This window comes from Elephantulus edwardii, unplaced genomic scaffold (assembly GCF_000299155.1).
Source record: "Elephantulus edwardii isolate Elephantulus edwardi_28Jun2011 unplaced genomic scaffold, EleEdw1.0 scaffold00223, whole genome shotgun sequence".
Taxonomy (NCBI): domain Eukaryota; kingdom Metazoa; phylum Chordata; class Mammalia; order Macroscelidea; family Macroscelididae; genus Elephantulus; species Elephantulus edwardii.
This window is the reverse complement of record NW_006399973.1, coordinates 2,872,332-2,893,423: the sequence shown is the minus strand read 5'-3', so window position 1 is coordinate 2,893,423 and position 21,092 is coordinate 2,872,332. Positions and strand designations below refer to the sequence as shown.

General features: G+C 42.0%; 1 protein-coding gene across 1 annotated transcript; it reads right to left on the bottom strand.

The window, feature by feature from the left end:
* Positions 1-692: 692 nt before the first annotated feature.
* Positions 693-19,619, bottom strand: IAH1 (isoamyl acetate-hydrolyzing esterase 1 homolog (S. cerevisiae)). Its single transcript, XM_006898202.1, has 6 exons — positions 19,539-19,619; positions 14,539-14,591; positions 11,110-11,258; positions 6,179-6,340; positions 3,240-3,361; positions 693-875 (listed from the first exon to the last, which is right to left on the bottom strand). The coding sequence occupies exons 1-6, from the start codon at positions 19,617-19,619 to the stop codon at positions 693-695; spliced, it is 750 nt and encodes a 249-aa protein (XP_006898264.1).
* Between the last annotated feature and the right edge of the window lie 1,473 nt (positions 19,620-21,092).

Below are 21,092 nucleotides of genomic sequence, written 5' to 3'. Positions count from 1 at the left end.
TTGTCACTTCTTTTGTTTTAGTGCTTTCAGGATTCTGGATGATCTGCATTTATTGTGTTAAGGATAAAAATAACCAGACTGAATTCTTAAATAAAATAAATTACCAGCAATATGCTCAGCAGCCAATATATTTAACTCAGTACCTTGTAAACTTTGACAGCAATTAACCAAACCGTGCCTTTTTTCCTAGGTATGTTTGTTACTTGGATACTTGTTACACTAATACTTGAACCTGTACCTTATGGTATTTGTTATCTTAACTACTCGCAATATTCTTATATTTTAGTTACACTATTGGAGTTTGATAAAAGGTGAGTCGGGTGTGTTGGTGTATGTATGAAAAAAAACCAAATGGTTCTCAGCAGAATGTAAGAAATCCATTTTTTATAAAATTCTTTTTAAGAAAAACCTTGTCTTGACCTTTCTGGCATTTATATAATTTACCTGCTCAGAGTGTATTTTGTAACAGTGACACTGATGATACCTGCATCAGTCAATAAATACTAACATCGAAACAGTGTATCCAATTATAAAGCTTCCTTAAAAATCCTGTTTTATTAATATTGGCAGCAGTGGGGGTTTTTTGAGGTCCAGGGTCATAAGAGTTTGAGGAAAAAGTAGCTTTTGATCACTTGCTTTAGCAACATTACATCTGTGAATGAACAACCAAAGTTTGGATTTTCTGTGATCATCTAATGGTCCCCGTCTCCCAGAAGACTTAGTTCCGGTTTTGCTTCTGTTACGTCGCGCCAGTAAGGAAGCAGAAGAGGCAGGGAGGAAAGCTGCTTCTCCAACAGGGGCCACAGGTGTGAGAAAAGAAACTCATTTCCTTTTGGTGATAAATGTAGTCCATCTGATAAATAGGATGAAAAATCCTGTAAGGGAGAGAGCAATAAGTTAAAAGTGTGTATTTTTTAAAAAAATGCTGATATGTACTGTTCTTCAGGTTGCACTTCAGGCTGAACAACCCGTTAAGCTATCCAGGCATCTGCGCCATTTACACCAGTGTTCTAACATGTGCTCTCACACTGAGTAATAACCTTACAGATTAGAATTGAGATTCATAAACTCATGTACCAGTAGGTGTATGAGCTGGAATATCATTCTTTTTAGGACTTCTGAATACTATACCATTGATATCCAATTATTTAGCAACTTAATGAAAAAATGAGTAAATTGGTATTAAAAGCTTGGGACTACAGGGAGCCAGTATTTTTTATTTGTTTTGTTTATATAGTAAGTTGATAGGCAAGTTTTAAGTGAGAACAACACACACCATCCAGCTTAGAACAGTAAATGCTGAAATAGTGTTCCCACCACACACAAGCTTGAAATACTACAGCATTTACCACTACAGCCATTACTTCTTTGGGAAAACTGGTTTCCGGGGGGTTAGTGCCCCTACCCTTCTATTAGACTTCAGGTGTTCACTTAGCTCAGTTAGTTCAATTGGCTCTTCTAGATTGGTTTGTTTAGTGGTAAGAAGCTGTGCTGCAAGCCTGGAAGCACGTAGTTTGAATCCACCAGCTGTTCCACGGGAGCAGGATGGGCCGTCTCCTCCCGTGTGATTAACTGCCTCTGAAAACCCGCTGGAGGGCCAGGGGTGGGTTGGTTCCAACTTGACGGCACACAACAACATATAATTAGAGGTTAGATGATACCTATGGAAGCTTCCCAGCTCTAGATTCTTACTGTTAAATCAGATTAACCAGCCCAGCAGCTCACAATTTTATCTTCTCTAGAAATAGCCTTCCTAAACCATCTTAAGATAGAATATTAAAAAAAAGAATATTCAAGAAAAAGGAAACGGAATGTTCTCTTCAAGCTACAAGAATGTCTTTTTACAAGGCCTGACGCTGCCTGACAACGGGCCCAAAGTGTGTGAGATGAAGTTTCACCATCCTTGCCTCTGTGGAGCACTCTGCACTTTCTCCAAGACAGGCTTGTTCATTCTTTGGAAGTCCATGGTGTGTATTCCATACCGACTGTCGGCATCCCAATTCAAAGGCATCGATTCTTAGTCTGTTTTCCTTATTCATTGTCCAGCTTTCACATGCATGTAAAGACACTGAAGAGACCATGACTTGGGCCAACGGTGCCCTAGTTTTTAAACTGGCCTCCTTGCTTTTTAGCACTTCACAGAGCTTGACAGATTTCCTCAATGCAACATGTCTTGATTTTTTAACTGTTCCTATCATGGACATTGACTATAGACACACGCAAACTTCAGTCTTCTCCATCTACCATTATGTTGCCTATTGGTCTAATTCTGAAGATACTTGTTTTCTTGATTTTAAGGTGTACTCCATATTAAAGGCTGTAATCTTTTAAGCCTTCACTTTCTGTAAGCAATTTTGTATCATCTCCAATCCTGATACCACATTCTTCATACAGTCCAGCTTCTTGGATGATTTTGCTGAGCAAATATACTGAATAGGTCTGAAGAATGGATAGACTCTGACACACACCCTTCCTGATTACAAACCATGTAGTATGCCCTTATCTGTTCAGACACTGCTGCTTGGTCTATGTATAGGTTTTACATGAGGACAATTCAGTGTTCCGGGATTCCCATTCTTCTCAAGTTATCTGGAATTTATTATTATCCACACAAAGGAATGCCCTTGAATTACCTATCTCAAAATAGTGATTTTATTACTTAATACCATATTCCTACCCTCACTTGCCAGTATTTCACTTTGGACATATGATCAGGAGGTGTAGACCAATCCCTGGAGAAAGGCATCACCCTTGACAAAGCAGAAGGTCAGTGAAAAAAGGCCCCTAACGGGCACTGACAGTACTAGCATCAGTGGGTCTACGGCCAGCAGCTTGCGACTCTGGCGCAGGGCTGGGCACTGCTGCCTTCTGCTGCCCACTGCTGGACGAGGCTGCTGGAAGTCAGCACTGAGCCCTTAACGACAACATCAAAGTCACTTTTCTCTCGATCAGTTCACTTTCCACTAGTCCTTACATACAAGGATTTGGCCTGCATTTCTTCAGTATGGACCATCTGTTGCTACTTTATTTCACTACACAGTGAGTCCTAACTGTAAAAGGAGCTCCCACAGTAGGATATGAAGTGCTGACAATGGAGCTGGTGTGTCCTCTCGTCCTACATTCTTTGTGTGAAATGATGAAGCATTACTTTCTTAGCCAAATCTTAGTTTTAGGAAAGATGCACAAATGTGGTTGATCTCATTTTCCTGCTTACCTGACAAGTAAGCAAGTCACTGTACCTGATTGTCTTTCTGCATCAGGGTCCACAGGTCGAGTACATTAGTGTGGCAGTCTTGGGCCACTTGTAAACAGGCATTGGCATATTCACCAACAACCAAGTTCAGGCGATTTAATTTGTAACCTATAAGGAAGAGAGAAAATCTAGATGGTTGACAAAGCATGATTCTAGTGCTAACACCGGGATGGCTTCTACGTTTACGTTCTGTTAACCATCGGCACTCGGTGGGCCAGCTGCGGAGCTGAGGGGGTGCAGGGGAGGCCACCCTTCATGCTCTCTAAGACTGCCATTGTACCATCTTTCCAGAGCCTCCTGTCAGGACTGCCGGCTGTTCCGCCCAGCAGGGGGCTCCAGTGTGGCCTGCTACCGTGAGACCAGAATGAGGACTGAGGGACAGACTGGAGAGGAAGGCTCGGCCAGAACACGGAAGTTGGAGCAACTGAGGGCCCTGAATTTCTAATCAGAAAAAAAAAACCACCCCAAAACAAAAAACCCTTTCCCTTGTTTTGATTCATACTTAATGATGTGAAATTCACACTGCTTGTAATTAACTTCTGGGGTGCCAGTTCTCAAGGAGCCTGGGTGGTATAGATCATACAGGGTTGGGCTGCTAACTGAAAGGTTAGTGTTTTGAATCTACTACTTGAACGGTGTTACAGCCCCTGAAACCTGGGAGGGAAACCTGCTGGGAGTTGGGCTTGACTCAATAGTGGGTTTCTCACCCCACTTCCACCTTTTGCTCTTCTCTGGCCTAATTTATATTGGATTACATCCATGAATAGAAAGAAATAAAATGTGTGAGTTTCACAGATTCTCTTTAACATATATACCATGTCTGACCTTGATGAGGGCATGTAACTTTCATCTCCTGTTTGTAAAATTTTTCATTATTTTTTTTGTGTGTACCATCAAACCGGATCTGAATGGTACAGGAGGAGGACACTGCCCCTCCTCCAGCAAAGCATCTGGTGGATTCAAACCACGCACCTCTGGGATTGTCATCTCCCTTCTTAGCTGACAATAGCCATACAGGTCCCAGTGCTGGCTAAAGGGACAGAAGAAAGCTGGGGCATCAAACCTGGGCCTGGGTGGACCCCAGTCACTGCTCTCTCAGGCCCACCATCCCCACACTTACGGTCACTGCCCTCTGGCTTGGCGGTTCCTGTCTGCTGTCACCATGAACACTACTCACTGTCATCGCCTCTAGCATGTGCTCTGTTCCATATGTCCTTTCTCTCCTGAGACTGTTTGGTTCCCACCAAGGATTACAGCCCTTTGAGGGCAAGGACATTGCTGTGCCCTGACTGAAGGTGGTGCTGGTAACAGTAAATACCTGAGCTCTAAAGGTGGATCACCTAGGCTTGATTCATTGTTGAGTGAGTGATCTCTGGCAAGTTAAGTGCACGATTTCTTACATGGAGACACTGATACTCTGCATAAAACATGTAGTGGGCACCAGAAACAATGGGAGGGGAAAAGAGTCCATCTTAAAACGAGTAGATGTTAGATCGTCCTAGAATAACTTGTTGTGAGTTGAGACTGCTTGTGATGCAGAGGTCCATGGCATACTGTTCAAGACACTTACACGTTAGCCTAAGAAAATGACTAGGCTCAAGTTCCACCATTTACAACTCCAGTTCTAGCTTTCACTGCTGCTCACTTGGAACCACCTCACCCTTCAGCGGAGCCAGCGGTGGGTCTGAACCGCCAGCAGGGGGCAGTCACTGGGTCGGCACAACTCAGGGTTTGGTAATAAAGGTCAGCAACTTGCAAACACCAGACTAGTGCTGCTAATGAACCCAAAGTGAGAATCCCTTCTCTAGACAAAAAGTTAAGTGCAGTATTATGTAAGTCATACATTTTATGTTTTAACTTCTGTTTATTAAAAACCAAATAAACTGTTAATAACTTACAGACCCATAGGAGAGGCACTGGTGGCACCAGGGTTAAGTGCTCACCTACAAGCACGGCTTGAGCGTGTGAGCCCACAGCTCTGTGGAAGACGTGGCGGCCTACGGCAGAGACTCCCACAGGGCTGCTATGAGTCGGAAGCAACTTGATGGCGATGGGTTGGGTTGAGTTAGGTGGAGGCAGGATGATGCAATGGTTAAGTGCTCAGCTGCTGACTCAAAAAGTCAGAGGTTCAAATCCACATAGGCCCTGAATGCTGTATGTTGAGCATTCCCTTGGAAATCCCATTGAACAGCCCTAGTCTGTCCGGCCAGGTTGCTATGAGTTAGGATTGGCTCACAATAAGGAGCTGGTTGTTGTGCCCTGGTGGCTTATGTGTTGCTATGATGCTAAAAGCTACCCGGGCAAGGTCACCAGGGTGGACAGGTTCCAGCACAGCTCACACACACACAGCTACATGAGGAAAGAAGGCTTTGTATTCTACTTCCACAAACTAGCCAGTGATTATGCAGTGGTGGTGATGGTATAGAATCTGGACTAGCCTGAAGTGCCAAAACAACCGCCAAACCAAAACCCAACTCAGATCAGTCACAGAAGAAACACAACCAAAATGGAGGTGGGCAAGACGAGCAGCTTCCTTTGGGCACACCATGAGGAAAGACCAAAAGCTAGCAGAGTGCACCAGGGCTGGTAAAGCAGCGTTAACAAGGGACATTTCAGCGAGGTGTCAGAACCCAGCAGGTACAAGGGACTAAAACATGCGATCATCGTGAAGGTGGTGTACGAACTTCTGTCCACTTACGGCTGCCTGGTGTCGGAACCAGGTTGCTGGAAACGCTTCTTTTCTGGTGGTGGAATCTACAGAGTGGTGCTGCTGATCCAAAGGCTGAGATTCTGGTAGTTCAAGTCCATCAGTGTCCCCAAGGGAGAGACATGGCCACCCTCTTCCCACGTGAATCTGACCCACAGGACGCAGGCTCTGATTCTCCGAGCATTGACAATGAAGTCTGATGAGACTGTCGTGTTTACCTTGTGCGAGGCACTCCTTTTCCCAAGCCGATTCACAGAGAGGAGGCGGTGTGATGAGAATAATTCTCGTCTCGGGGACGTCCACAGACTTCAGGTACTGCACCATGCTCTTCAGATTCGCCGCGTACTCCTCCAGCGGGATGTGCTGCTTAGGATTCTCGTCTGTTCAGGAGCAACACGAATACATATTTGTTACCTGTGATAATATGAATACTGGTATGCTTTTCTATAAATGAGCATTGCAAATGAGGTCCCTGGGAAATTGTTTAGCACCAAGAAAGGAAAAAGATAAAAAGACGTAAAATATCTAGTGTGTCATAAAATAGGCTTCTGAGGACTTGGCTGTGGCCCTTTCTGTAGTTTTGTCTTCACTAGTGGCCATGTTGTTAGTAATTTGTTGAGTTTATAAAGAAAGAACTCTTAACTATGGACTATGAAGGCCCAGATTAAAATTTTTAATTTCTCACTGACATAACCTTGGAAAAATATTTAACCTTTCTGTACCTCAATTTCCACATTTGTACCATTAGCATAATACTAACAGCTTTCCTCAAAAGTTACAGTGAAACATAAACACTTAAGGCAAAGTTTCTTCTGCCAAGTAAGCACCACATAGGTGGATGCCAGCTATCATTATAACAACACTGTTAGTAGTATCACAAGGCACATGGTTTGAATCCAGCTGTTATGAAGAAGAAAGATGAATCATCTCTTCCTGTGTATTTACAGCCTCTGACAACGCCCTGAAGGATCAGTCATGAGCTGTTCCAACTCGAAAGTACATTAAGAACAGTTTTACTGTACAGAATAATTTCTAGACAGGTTCACACGTATGCATTACAAAGCTTACTGAGACCATTTGCAAACTACAATCAGTCATAAGCTATCACCCAGAAAATCAGTGTCACATTTAGAGGTTTTTTTCCCAATCTTTGCACTGTAAATATGTGTGCTTTCTGAAAAATTCTGAGATCACCCTAAGTACATATGACCTTATGTGTGGCTGTTCGGAGTTTTGTTTTGTTTTTTTTAACATACTGTAAGTACTGATCATCAAAAACATGATAATAACTTCCTATGTATTTGTGTGGTCATGGTATTCATCTAATTTCCTTATTACGCAACACTTGGGTTTTTTTTCCTATTACAAATAACAATGCTTACAAATCTCTTTAAAAACATTTACTGAATAATTTTGTTTTCTTAGGCCGGACTCCTAGACAAGTCTATTGAAGGATACTGCCAAATGGATACCTACAAAGATTATATACCAAATAATTCTCCCATAGCATCTAAGGGTTGCTGTTTTACTCTATGTTTGCCACAAGTACGTTTTGGTTTTAAAACGGTTTTCCAATTTGGCAGGCAAACACACACATTTCTTGTTTTCGTTTGCATTTCTTATATGACATGATTTCTCCTTTTTAAAATAAATATTTAAGTGAAAGTTTACACAATAAATTAGGTTCTCACTTTTCAATTCCTATATGAGCTGTGGAGACATTAGCTCCATTCCCCCTAATACACTGCTGTTCTCCGTGTGGCTGCCATCGTATCTTCTCATCTGTGCATTAATGGTGACCTTTTGGTCTCATTTCCTGTGTTGTTGTTAAGTGCCACTGAGTCTAGGACTGCTCACAGCAGAACCCCGTCCTACTGCGTGGGAGCCTCACCTTCTCCGACACACGAAGCCTGTTGCTGCAGTCACCGTGTTAGTTCACCTGGCTGAGGAGCCTCCTCTCCTCTGCTGCCCTTCCACCTTTCCAAGCGGGAGATCCCTCTCCAAGGTATATCCCTCTCCTAGTAACATGCCCAAAGTAGATGAGCTTTCTCATCTTTGCCTCCAAGAAACGCTGTGGCTGCACCTTCTCCAAGACGTATCTGTTCGTTCTCTTGGCAGTCCACAGGATGTTTAGCATGCTTCTCCAGCACCACAACTCAAAGGCATCAATTCTTCTTCTGTCATCCTTATTCATTGTTCAGCTCGCAGGTGCACAGCAAATAACTAAAAAGACCAGGCACATCTTAGTCCTCAAACTGACATGATTGCTACTCAACAATTTGGAGAGGTCCCTGACTACAGACTTCCCTGGTGCAATATGGCTCCTGATCTCCGGTCTGCTGGTTGATTGTGGGTCCAAGTGAGATGAAGTTGTTGACAATCTGAATCTTTTCTCCAGCTGTCACAATTTCACCTCAGTCCAGTGGCAAGGATTTTTTTTTTATTTTTTTTATGTCAAGATGCAGTCCATATTGAAGGCTGCAGTGTTTTTTCAGTACACACCCTAGTTAAGGGAAATATAATTTATTTTATATGCTACTTTGTTGTTTCACTAAAAGGTGATCTTAAAATATCTGCATTTTTTAAAAATTTTTATTATTTTTTGTGTGTGTACTGTCAAATCAGATCTGACTGGTACAGAAGAAGATTGTCCCTCCTTCTCCAGCAGAGCATCTGGTGGATTCAAACTGCTCACCTCTGGGATTGCAGTGCAGCTTCTTGCCACTATGCCACCAGAGCACGCCAAATATCTGCATTTTTTGATATGTGGAGTGTTACACACATTTCCCAATATGTACTGGTATATAATTTCTATTTTTTGGATGGATGCCATTTTGAGTTTATGTCATAGTCCTGTTCCCCCCCCCCTTTGCTCTTTCTTTCATTGCTCCTGAGTTTAGAAAGTATTTTCCCTTGTCTTAAAATTGATGACAGTTCACATACTTTGTTGCTGTTCTTTGTAGATGGAACCACTTTATTTATGCTTCAGTAGTCTACCTCCATAAGCAATCTGCCAATTACATAGTCCATCCAGAGCTGTTAACATGGAGAATCTGTTATCACTAACCCTCCAGCCTTTGTGGAGGTGCTGCTGTTAAGTGCTGTTGAATCAAGTATGACTCACAGTGACCCCACGAACCCTGTTCTGTCTTGTGCCACCTTTACAGCTTGACACGCTCAAGCCTGTGCCTGTAGTCACTGTCAGTCCACCGCATTGAGGGTCTCTCTCCTTCGCCATCCCTCTACCTTTCCAAACATATTTTCCTTCTCCAAGAAATAGCCTCTCCTAAGTAATGGTTGGTTACCCAATGCAGACAGAGTGGGGTGGAGCTCCCCGATTATAACAAGTGTGGAAGGAGGAGTGGCATCCACTTCCATAATAGCTTGCCTCCGGAAACCCTATGAACCTGGAGAGAGGATGAAAGGCACGCAAGCATCAAGGACACTCCTTCATAGGGTTGCTATGAGTCGCCTGTGACTCCACGGCACTTAACAACAAGTATGCAAGACGAAGCATTGCTGTCTTTGCCTCTTAGAAGTACTATGGCTAAACCTTCTCCAAGATGTATCCATTTACATACTTTGTTTTTAAAATACTATTCTTTAGAGTTTTATTTTTTATATCTAATTATGATACTTCATCTCAAATTTATTTTGGTATAACATGTAAAGAATTGACTTCAATTTTCTCCAAATAGTTTATTTATAGTCTCTCCTAATATCTGTAGCTGGAGAGGGATGGGCAATCTCCTCCTGTGCAGTCAACTGCCTCTGAAAACCCACTGCAGGGCAGCTATGGGTCGGTTCTGACTTGTCAGCACACAACAGTATCTGTAAGGAGTCTTGATGGTGTAGTAAGTAACTTACTTGGCTGCTAACTGAAAGGCCAGCTGCTACATCCCCCAACTAGTCGGAGGGAGAAAGTGGGCCGTCTTCTGCAGTCTCCTTTACAGCCTCAGAAGCCCGATGGGGAGTCATCATGATTCAGAACCAACAATATGCCTGACTGGGTTTTTTTGTTTTACTAATATTTATAATTTACATCATCTTTCTTATTATTCTTATTATGTGTCATCAAGTTGAGTATGTCATGTAGCCTATAAACAACAGATCTAAACCCTGTCTATCCTGTGCCAGCCTCACAATCTTAGACACACTCAAGCCCACCGCTCCAGTCACCGTGCCAGTGCACCTGGCTGACAGTCTTCCTCTCCTCTGCCGACCCTCTGGCTTTGCCAGCATATGTCCTCTCCTAGCAACACACCCAAAGTATGCCAGATAAAGCCTCACCATCCAGGGAGAAATCTGGCTTTACCTTCTCCAAGACATATCTATTTCTTCTCTTGGCAGTCCATGGGATATGCAGTACTCTCCTCCAACACCCCAACTCGATGGCATCAATTTTTCTTCCATCATCCTTATTCACTGTCTAGCTCATTTCTCCACAGTAATTTGGAGACGTCCCCAACTGCAAACTTTCCCAGTGCATTATGTCCTCTGATCTCCCGACTGCTGGTGCCACATGTATTTATTACGGATTCAAATTAGATGAAGTCACTAACAGTTTCAATCTTTTCTCCACCTATCATGATGTCACCTCCTGGTCCAGTAGTGAGAATTTGTTTTCTAGACACTGAGATACAGTCCATATGGAAGGCTGCAGTATCACTCTTTCTCAAAGACAGCAAGAATTCCTTCATTGTAACTTGCAGTTGTCCCTCCTTGTATCTAGTTGCAAATATCCTTGGCAACTTCCCCACAATGTGTATGTACAAAGCATGGTAGCTAGTGTCTGCTCAGTGCCCAAGCAGGGGCAGGGGTGAAACCACAGGAAGCAGGCTAGCAACTTTCCAAAATATGTGTTGCTTTTCCTTCCCTTTTCACCATACAGAGGGTTCCTTTCAAGGGTAAAGAAGGGGAAAAAATACCTATTAGCTGGTTTTCCTTCTAATCACAGCAACAGTTGTTCAGAAAACAAATATAAACTCCTCTCCTTGTCAGAACCCAGGCTGAATTGAATCCACCCAGAATTGAAGCATTTCTCTACTTCAGGCCAGCTGCTGCCTTCAAGCTGGGGAGTCTGTCCTCAACTTAATGACACTATCATTGCAAAGTAAAAATAATCCAGAGAACACAAAATTGCCTTTACCTTTTAAAGAACTGTCATTGGCACCAAAGAAAATTGTAACTGCTACAGGGTTGTCCAGACTGTTACCTTTCTTGATTAACCTTGGAAGAATGATTTTGGCCCATCTGGTATTGTAACCTGAAAATCCACGATTCAGAACATCACATTTCCTGAAATGGAAAATTGAAAGTGAAGTTAAATTGTGGGCAAAGAACTGTGTACGGACTCAGCCGGCCTTACAGGATGGGTACTCTCTGGGTGTGGAATCCTTCCCGATGTCCCAAGACACTGACCCAGCTCCAAGTGCTATTTTGAGAAAGGCAATGAAACGGTTGCTATTCTTCCCTAAGAAGTTCACATACAGAGGTAAACACGTCCGATTCCTTAATGAGTGAGGTTATGAATATTTATGTGCAAACAGGCTGATTTAGTCTGCAGACTGATTTCCTACGGGAGACTACTTTAAAAATGAAATTTTGATATATGTTAATTTGAGTAAGTATGTTAGTCACAAAGAATGTCACTAGTAAGTTAGAACTGAAATGTAAAAATGTTCATTTTGGGGTAAATGCATGGAGTAATTTTGAGATTCTTCATTTTGTTTTGATTCAATAATTTCTGTAAATAATATTAGTTGTGTTTCAGTTTAAGCCTGTTCATTAAGAAGCTTTTATTTTATTTTCAAAATATTAAATTCACATCACTCTGATATAATGAAAGTAACAATCCATTGATCTTGAACCATGTGCCTGGCTTTGTATCCCAGCTCCTGATGGCTGTGTGACCTTGGGTATGTTACATAGCTCCTTACATATGAGCTGATGATAATCAAATCTCAGGATTAAACTGGACAACATATTTATCTATAATATCTAATATAAGATCAAGAAGCTTTGGCAGTACACATTTTTGGTGGCTAACCAAAGGTCAGTGGTTCAAACTCACAAGTGGTAGTGTTAAGCTTCCATAAAGACTGTGGTCTCAGAAACCCTATGGGGCAGTTCCACTCTCCTTTAAGGTCCCTGTACGTTGGAACTGAACGGCTGGCAATGGGTTTACTATAGTATCAGTTATGTTGTCGTTGTCATCATGTGCTGTCACCATATAAACAGCACTTCTCAATCTTGCCCTAGCCCAAGTCAACCTGAGCCAAACTTGACCCCATTGCTACAGCCACTGTGTCAATTCATCATCAAGGGTTGCTCAATTACTTTTAAAATCATCTTTGTAAAATAATACGATCTGGGGTTTGCTTCAGAATCATCTATGGTAGGGGGATAGATGAGTGACGAGCACACGGGTTCATCATATTCTTTGCTTTTGGATGGTTCATTCTTGATGTGGAGTTCAAACTCTCCGTGTGACTAAGTGAGTAGGCCGAGATGCTGGGCCTAACTCTATAAACAACGACAGGCAGCTGACTCCAGAGAGCAGCAGGGAGACCCATTTATTATTTTTTCTGACCCCATGATTAATCCCCACCCCCTGTACATCCTCACCCATCTACTTCCACCCTCTCCCTCGCCCCCTTGGATCCTCATACTTACTCTACAATAATCATTTTATACAGTATTTGTCCTTGTGGGATTGAGTTAGTTCACTCAGCATAATGCTCTTCAGTCCCTCTCAAGTTAGGTAATAATTTTATACTGGTTTACATACAAAGTTCATATACTTGGTTTTTTCACACTGGACCTTTCCCCTTTACCAATCCCTCCCTCCACCCATCAAATTGTGTGACCCTATGTTTAAGTCCCGCCCCCCTTGGATCCTCGTACACACTCTACAATATTTGTTCTATTCAGTAATTTGTCTCTATGAGACTGAGTTAGTTCAGTTAGCATAATGCTCCCCCCATGTTAGTAATAATTGTGTAATACTTTATTTGTAGTCATTTATAAAATCATTGCTCCTGCTTGCTGCATAGTATTCCATTGTGTGAATGTACCATAATTTCTCAATCTATTCCCCTATGGTTGAGCCTTTGGACTGTTTCCATGTTCTTGCAATGGTGAATAATGCTGCTATGAACATTGGTGTACAAGTCTTCGTTTGTGCCTCAGTTCTCATTTTCTCAGGGTATATATTCCAAGCAGTAGAATAGCTGGGTCATATGGAATTTCTGTATCTAGCTTTTTGAGGAAGCACCAAACTGTCTTCCAGAGTGGTTGTTCCATTTTACAATCCCACAAACAATGTATAAGAGTTCCTACCTTGCCATATCCCCACCAACATTTTATGGCACTTTGCTGAGAGCTCTCAGATAGCATTGAGTAAACCTTGGGAAAAACATAAAAAAGCTCGGCCGCGCCCAACAAACAAATGAATGGCTAGAAAAATTATGGTACATTCACACAATGGCACACTAGGAAACATTGAAAAACAAAGAACTTCAGTTCAAATCCACCAGAAGCTTTGCTGGAGAAGGAGGAATCTCCTCCTGTACCAGTCAGATCCGATTTGACGGTACACACACACAAATAATAAAATTTAAAAAATGTAAAAAAAAGAAAGACAAAGAACTTGTAAAACATTACACAATATGGGAGAGACTGGAGGACATCATGCTGAATGAAATATCTCAGTCACAAAAGGACAAATACTGAATAACACGTTATAAAATAGGATGGACATGGAGGAAGACAATGGGAAAAGAGTGGATAGATAATGAACACTGCATTAAATTGATTAGGGGAAAAACTGTCTGAACGGAGTGTGTTATTATGTATTATATGTATGACTGGAACAAGAGGTACATTGTTGGGAGGGCTGAGGGACTGAGGAGGGAAGAAGGGAAGCAAATGTATAACAATGGGAAAAAATTAAAACCACAAAAAAGCTCAGCCATAATTTTTCTTAGTAAAAGTCTTAAGTTTTGATATGAAATTATAAAAAATCTGACCATTTTGAAGGGTCCAGTCCTTTACATTTCAAGATAAAATATGCTTTGACATTATATTCACTTAAAATGTTTTGCCAGGATTAGTATGTCTCCTCTCCATTAACTGATTCAAATGCATACAGTGACCTTCCACCAGCTTTCAGAGGCTGTCCATGGAGAAGGATGGGCAATCTCCTCCTGTGGGATTAATTGCCTCTTAAAAATGGCTGGAGGGTCAGCTATGGGTCGTACCAACATGGTGGTACAACAACTACAGGAAGAGCCTGCTCATCTCTGACTGTGCCCCCACCCTGCTGTTCCTGTTAGCAGTCTGATAGGCTATACACTATGCCTTCAGGGAGCCTTTCAATTGCTTTACTTACTGTAAAAAAAGGAGGAAACAATGGTGTAGTAATAAAACTGCAAGTCAAATAGATTTGTGTCCAGCCCTTACTTTATCGTTTCCTATCAATTTGGTATGAAACTGCATAATTTACTCTGTTTTCCTGAGATATTATTATATTTTCTATCAATAAATACTTGAGAATCAATCTTAAAACTTTTCTCACCTGACCAGCTTGTCAGCCAGTGATGCTCCCCATCCACCTTGCTGAAAAGAAAACTGAAGAAAAGCCCATTACTGTTTATCAGTATCAACATAAAGGAAACATTTTCATGAAGGAAATTATAATCAGCACCCCTTTTTTTCTCTTTGTGCTCTCAGCCTTCATTTGATTTATTCAGGGAGGTCGTCTGAGGGATTCCTGCAGTCACACTTCAGCAGCATTCTAGAAATATCCTTTTTTCCCCCCTTACAAAATGAATTTGAATCACTATTTCCCTGACACCTACTGTTGCGTCAAGGAGCCCTGGTATTGCAGTGAGGCTTTCTGTAGCTAACTGGCTGTTTAAACCCACCAGCCACTCAGCAGGGGGCAGACAGAAACATCTGCTTCTATGAAGACTGCAGGCACTCTGGGGGTGCAGTCCCTAGAGACTGGTGCTCCTAGCTCAAAGGCAGTGTTTCTCTCAGGGTTCCAATTCACCAGCAACTCCTCAGAGAGAAGGGCTGTGCCTAGGCTGTGATTTACAGCCTTACAAAACTCTCTGGAGGGCCATTCAAGTCCACCACAATGAGTTGTTGGGCTGATAAAGACTAGTCTTGAGAACCCCCAACAAAGTGTTAGATTCTGTTCTGGAGGGTTGCTGAGTCGAAATACACTCAAAGGTTTGGTGCTGTGTTTGTTAATGTCAGTAAGAAATGGGACAAACAATGGGTGGCTGGAAACCATTCAAGACAACTTGGAAGCCAGACTTCACCATCTGCTTCTCAAGGGTCCCAGCCTTGAGACCCCTGTGGAGCAGATCTACTCTGCAGACAAGAGGCAGCCCTGAGTCTGGACTGACTGGATGGCAATTAACAATACAATATTCAGCTCTTCTCACTAACAGCGCATACAGATTCTTCATTGGTTTCTGAGGTGTTATCTTTCCCCCCCATCAGTTAGAAAGCAAAGTTTCTTTTCAGAAAGCCGTTAACACCCAGTCACATATTGAAACCCAGTGGATTCAGATTTCATATTTTGATGTCTTAAATGTTTTAAAAAAGATTTGAGACTAAGTAGAATGTAAATAACCGCAATGGAATCTTTCATACTTTGAAGTAAATGAATTTTCAAAAATTTCCATTTCTTCAAACATAGATTGCAATAATTAATTTTAATATAAGAGCCTATTTTTGCAAAGAGATGGTAAATCCTAACAGAAGTCCTTTTTACCTCCAAGCAGCTGGGGAATTCAAACTGCCAGTAACAAACAGCAGTGTAATAGTCTAAAGTCTATGCCACAAAGCTGATGTAATAATGAAAAAGTCACTGTTAACTAGAAAAAACCTGTAACATCTATGCACAAGAGAAAAAGAAAACCTATGTACAAGAGACATATTCACTTAGGAGATGAAGACCATGATGATACTTGTGCATATCTTAAAGAATTAATAAGGAAATAGACTGATTTTTAAATTAATAGAACTCAAAGTTCTGTTATTAAAGAACATTCTTTAATATACAAGGAACATTCTTTAATATACAAGGCTTACTGTCCCAGATGTGTAAAATAAATGTTACTAATTATTTGCCTTATACAAACTGCTCTAGAAAGTCACACCTGAATGTTACAAAACTTTTAAAAAAGAGATATATCTATATACATCTTTAACTGAAATAAAAATGTCCTCCTTCTTGAAGAACATGCTTTTACTAGAATTTTTCTTATATGTGACAAAGAAAATGATTTTGGATAATATATATTTTCCTACTTATTTCTGGAAACATTTTATATTAAGATCAACCATTAGTTGTTCACACTGACCTACAAGCTGAAATATGTATTGGTTCAATGTGTTTTCTATTAGAGAGATGCAAATCCAACATCAATGAGATATCATCTCACCCAGGCAACAGTTGTTAGATACTGCTGAGTCAAGTACAACTCAGTGACCCTATGAACAACAGATCTGAACCCTGTCCTGTCTTCTGCCATCCTCATCATCTTTAACACACTTGAGCCCACTGCTGCAGTCACTGTGTCAATCCATCTCATTGAGGGGGTAGTTCTTTTGTTGACTCTATACTTTTCCAAGCATGATGTCCCTCTCCAAGAAATAGCCTCTCCTAGCAATATGCCCAAAGTGTAAGAGATGAAGTTTTGTCATCTTTGCCTCCAAGCAACATTTTGGCTGCCCTTTCAGGCAACAATAGCAATGTTCAATAAGACAGTAAACAGCAAGTGTATGGAGAGATTGGAATTCTCATACATTGCTGGTGGGATTGTAAATGGTGCAAGCAGTTTGGAAAGCAGTTTGGTGCTTCCTTAGAAAGTTTGTAATAGCAATACCATTGATCCGGATATTCTATTTGAGGGATATATCTTAAAGAAATAAGAGCTGTGACATGAACTAACATACACACCCATGTTGAGTGCAGCATTATTTTCAATAGCAAAGGGCTGGAAGCAACCCAAGTGTCCATCAGTTGATAAGAGTTAAAGAAACTAGTGTATTCACACAATGGAACACTATGTGTCATCAAAAACCGATCAAGAACTTGTGAAACACTACACAACACGGATGAATCTAGAACAAATTATACTGAGTGACATCAGTCAGTCACAAAAGAACAATTATTGTATATATAACCACCATCATAAAAAGCAAAGTCAAGGTTTACACAGAGTCAACCTAGAAAGGGAAGGAGTGTTAAAAAAAAATTTAAAAATTATGGTTTCCCCGGCATAGTGACAGCAGGGCCACAGCTGAGATCAGAGTCCAGACAGGACTGAGCACCCTCTGGAAACAGAGAATTCTGTCCAGTCCCCCGGAGGAGATACTGGATGCCCTCTGCAAACAGAAAATTCTGCCCAGCCTCCCACCGGAGGGGATGCCGTGTCTGAACTTTGGTCTTAGTTTAAAGATTAAGCTTACCCATTGTTATGTTGGCAACTCTTAAGTAAAAGGAAAAATATAGTCTCCGGAGATTGAACCTTTTTGAGGATGATTGGCCTACACTAAATAAAAACCACAGGGAGACTAAGAAAGGGGCCTCTTCACAGTGCCATGCTGTGAGAGGAGTTCTGCCTTAGCCTTCCCTCTTTTTCAAAACTCATTTCCTCTGACCCTGCTTTCTTTCTGCCTCTGGTTTGCAACAACAACAACAACAACAACAAATCAAATTAGTATATCATCTCACCCCAGTAAGAACAGAAAAATTTAACAGAACAGCAAACAACAAATGCTGGTAAGTTTGCGGAGAAACTGAAAACCTTATTCACTGCTTGTGGGTGTATAAAACAGTGCAACCACTATGGAAAGCTGTATGGAGCTTTCTCAAAAAGTTGCAAATAGAAATATCATTTGACCCAGCAATTCCACTGCTGGGAATATACCCTAAGGAAATCAGAACTGCCACCCAAGCAGATATATGCACACCCATGTTTATTGAGGCTTTGTTCACAATAACAAAGAATTGGAAACAACTTAAGTACCCATCAACAAACGAATGGATAGCTCTGGTATATTCACACAATGGAATACTATGCTGCATTGAAAAACAAGGAACTCATTAAATGGGTGACCCTGGAGGACATTATGCTAAGTGAAATATCTCAGTCACAAAAGGAAAAATACTGCATAAGTAAAACGGGACTGACATCAGGGTTGGGGAGAGACTGAGAAAGATGGTATAAAGAATGTATATTGCATTGAAACAGATGAGGGAGAGAACTGTTTAAAAGGGATATATGATTAGGTATTATTTTCATGACAGAAGTCCGGAACGAAGTCTGCTGCATAGTGAAGTGAACTTGGGGGGAGGGATTGTACATCAGTGAAAGAATTTTTCTTTTACTTTTCAAAGAGAAGAGCGAACTGAGGGGGAGGGGTGGGCAGGGAGAAAAGTACAACAATGAATGAAATCCAAAGTCTCCGTAAATTTTCATGAAAATTAATAATAAAAAACCCCCATATTAGGTATGTGCAGAAAATAATGGATTAATAAAGTCTCTAAAATGTTAAACACATACACACAAAATGTTTTTTGCATGGAGCCTATGCATGAAATGCAGGAAGTTATTTAACTAAAGATCTGTGCATCTGACTCCAGGGGGGCATTGGGGCTGGGAGAACTCCAAGTTTGGTGAGAGCACAGCGCGGCTCCTGTCAATGAGCCACTAAGCCACGTTTCGTGGAAGAGAACGTTATTGTCAAGGATGACAGTAGAAATCAAACAAGGCACACCTCAACTGGTAGCAGTTCATCATGAAATCCCTATGAAAAATGACGCAGAAAGGAAAAGAGAAGTGCTATTTCGTACTGAGCTCGCTTTGTCACTCCTTAAGTCATGACCTGGACATGTCCTCTTACATCCCTACAGTACCGCCGTCACCTCCTCTGTCAAACTGTGACCTAGCTGTAAGACTAAGTAAAAACGAGTGTGAAAGCACCTCTGTCCTCGAAGGCTTCTTCATCCTGGAAGATTATTAACAAAGAATACCTGGATATCCTGGGTATATGTTACGGAGGGAAACTGGAGGCGGCAGGGGCACTGTGTTTGGGTAAGGAGGTTGAGCTGCCAACCCAAAGGTACAAGGTTCAAATTCAATAGAGGCTCTGCGGCAGAAAGATGAGCAGGATTTTCGCATGCGATCTACCCCCTCTGAAAACGCCCTGGAGGCTCAGCTAATGCTTCCAACTTGACAGCACGCAACAAACAAGAAAAGGGGCTGGAGATGAGCTAGAGGAGCTGGAGGATTCACAGACGTGATCAGCTACACTTCTGGTGGAGAAACCGAGACATTTGGGAGAAAAGTGGCCTTGAGATTCTTGTCACCAGGAGACTGGACTAAGGGGTGACTTGAGATTGGGGCATCGTAAGGGCATGACAAAGTGCTGACCAAGCAGCCTGTAGGGTCAAGGCCCAGAGCGCAGGCGACGCACAAGTCGCAGCAACTGGTATCAGAGGATTTAAGGAAGAGCGTGGCACCAGGGCAGCCCAGGAGAGCGGGGCGGCTGTACCTGGGTGATGGAATCTCCAAATAGCAACACGCGAGGCCAAAGCAGGGAGCTGCCACAGTTCAACGCCTCCGAGAGCGCCATAGCCTCCACCAGTGAGGGGCGGGGCCAGGCTGGACTTCCGGGAGAGTCCGGGGGCGGAGATGTTCAGATCACCACCTAGGGGAGGATCTGCGCATGCGCAACGCATGTGCCGCTGCCACCCGGAGTCCACTGCTGGGGATTTACTGTCCTGTTGTCTTCTTGGTGACCTATAACAGACTATACCAGTTAGTTTTAGGACAAGCGGTAGCTGTTTCCCCAAAAAGGGGTATCCTGTTTTTGCCAGTTTAGAAGTTCTGGCTAATGCATTTATTTATTTACGCATTCTTATTAGAGTTATGTGCTAGGCTTGCAGTAGTGCCCTCTTGTAGGCTCACAGTCCCCTGGATCAGGTTGAGTGAGGGTCTTCAAAAGTTGTGTCACGAGTGATGCACAGCTTCAGCACCACGGCCTCAACAACTCAAAAAATGTTGGTGAGTACACCAGCGTGTACTCGGCCCTGCCCTCAAATCCAAAAAAAATTACACCTGGCCGGAAGGCAATTTCCTAAGAAAGAGAAAAGCGATTCAGATTTTGTTGTTTGTGCAAGTGGCAAGTAGTGTGAAAGTGGCAAGTAGTGGGAGAGTAGTAGTTCAAAATAATCACATCAGTCTGCTGTTAAACTGATTTACAGAACATTGTACTTTAGGCAGGCTAGGATAAAACAACTGAACTTTGAAGTTAAAATCCTTTATGGCCCTGGTGCAAGGATGACACACAATTTCATGAAAAGTTCTATTTTTTTTTTAAAGGTATGGTTCAAGGATACAAACTTGATGCACTCCTTTCTTAATTTTAAACCATGTAGTGTTCTCTTTCCTAGTGCAATTTCTCTTTTTTTTCCTGGCTGCTGGTACCAAGAGTGTTGGTTATAGAGCCAAGCAAACTGAAGCTGTTAATAATCTCAATCTCTTCACCATCCATCATAATGCTGCCAGTTGGCCCAGTGGTGAGAATCTTTGTTTTCTTGAGCTTCAATCCATATTGAAGGCTACAGTCCCTGACCACCTACAGCAAACACTTCAGGTCCTCCTCAGTTTCAGCAAGCAGGGTTGTGTCACCTGCATAACAGGTTGTTGATGAATCTTCCTCCAATCCTGATGCCACATTTGTCTTCATAGAGCCCAGCCTCCCAGATAACCTGTTCTGCATATAGATTGAAAAGGTATGGAGATAGAACACATCCCTGGCATATAGCCTTCCCAATTTTGAACCATGCAGTATTTCCTTGCTCTGTCTCCTGGTTCAAGTATAGGTTTCATGTAAGCACAATCAAGTGTTCTGGGATTCCCATTCTTTTGTCAGAGACTTCTCCAAAGTATTGAAGAGCAATGATGTCAATTTGAAGACTAAGGTGCGCCTGATCCAGGCCATAGTCTTTATGCATCAGAAAGCTGGACAATAGGGATGATAGGAGAATTGATGCCTTTGAGCTGTGCTGCTGGAGAAGAGTATTGAATATATTATGGACTGCCA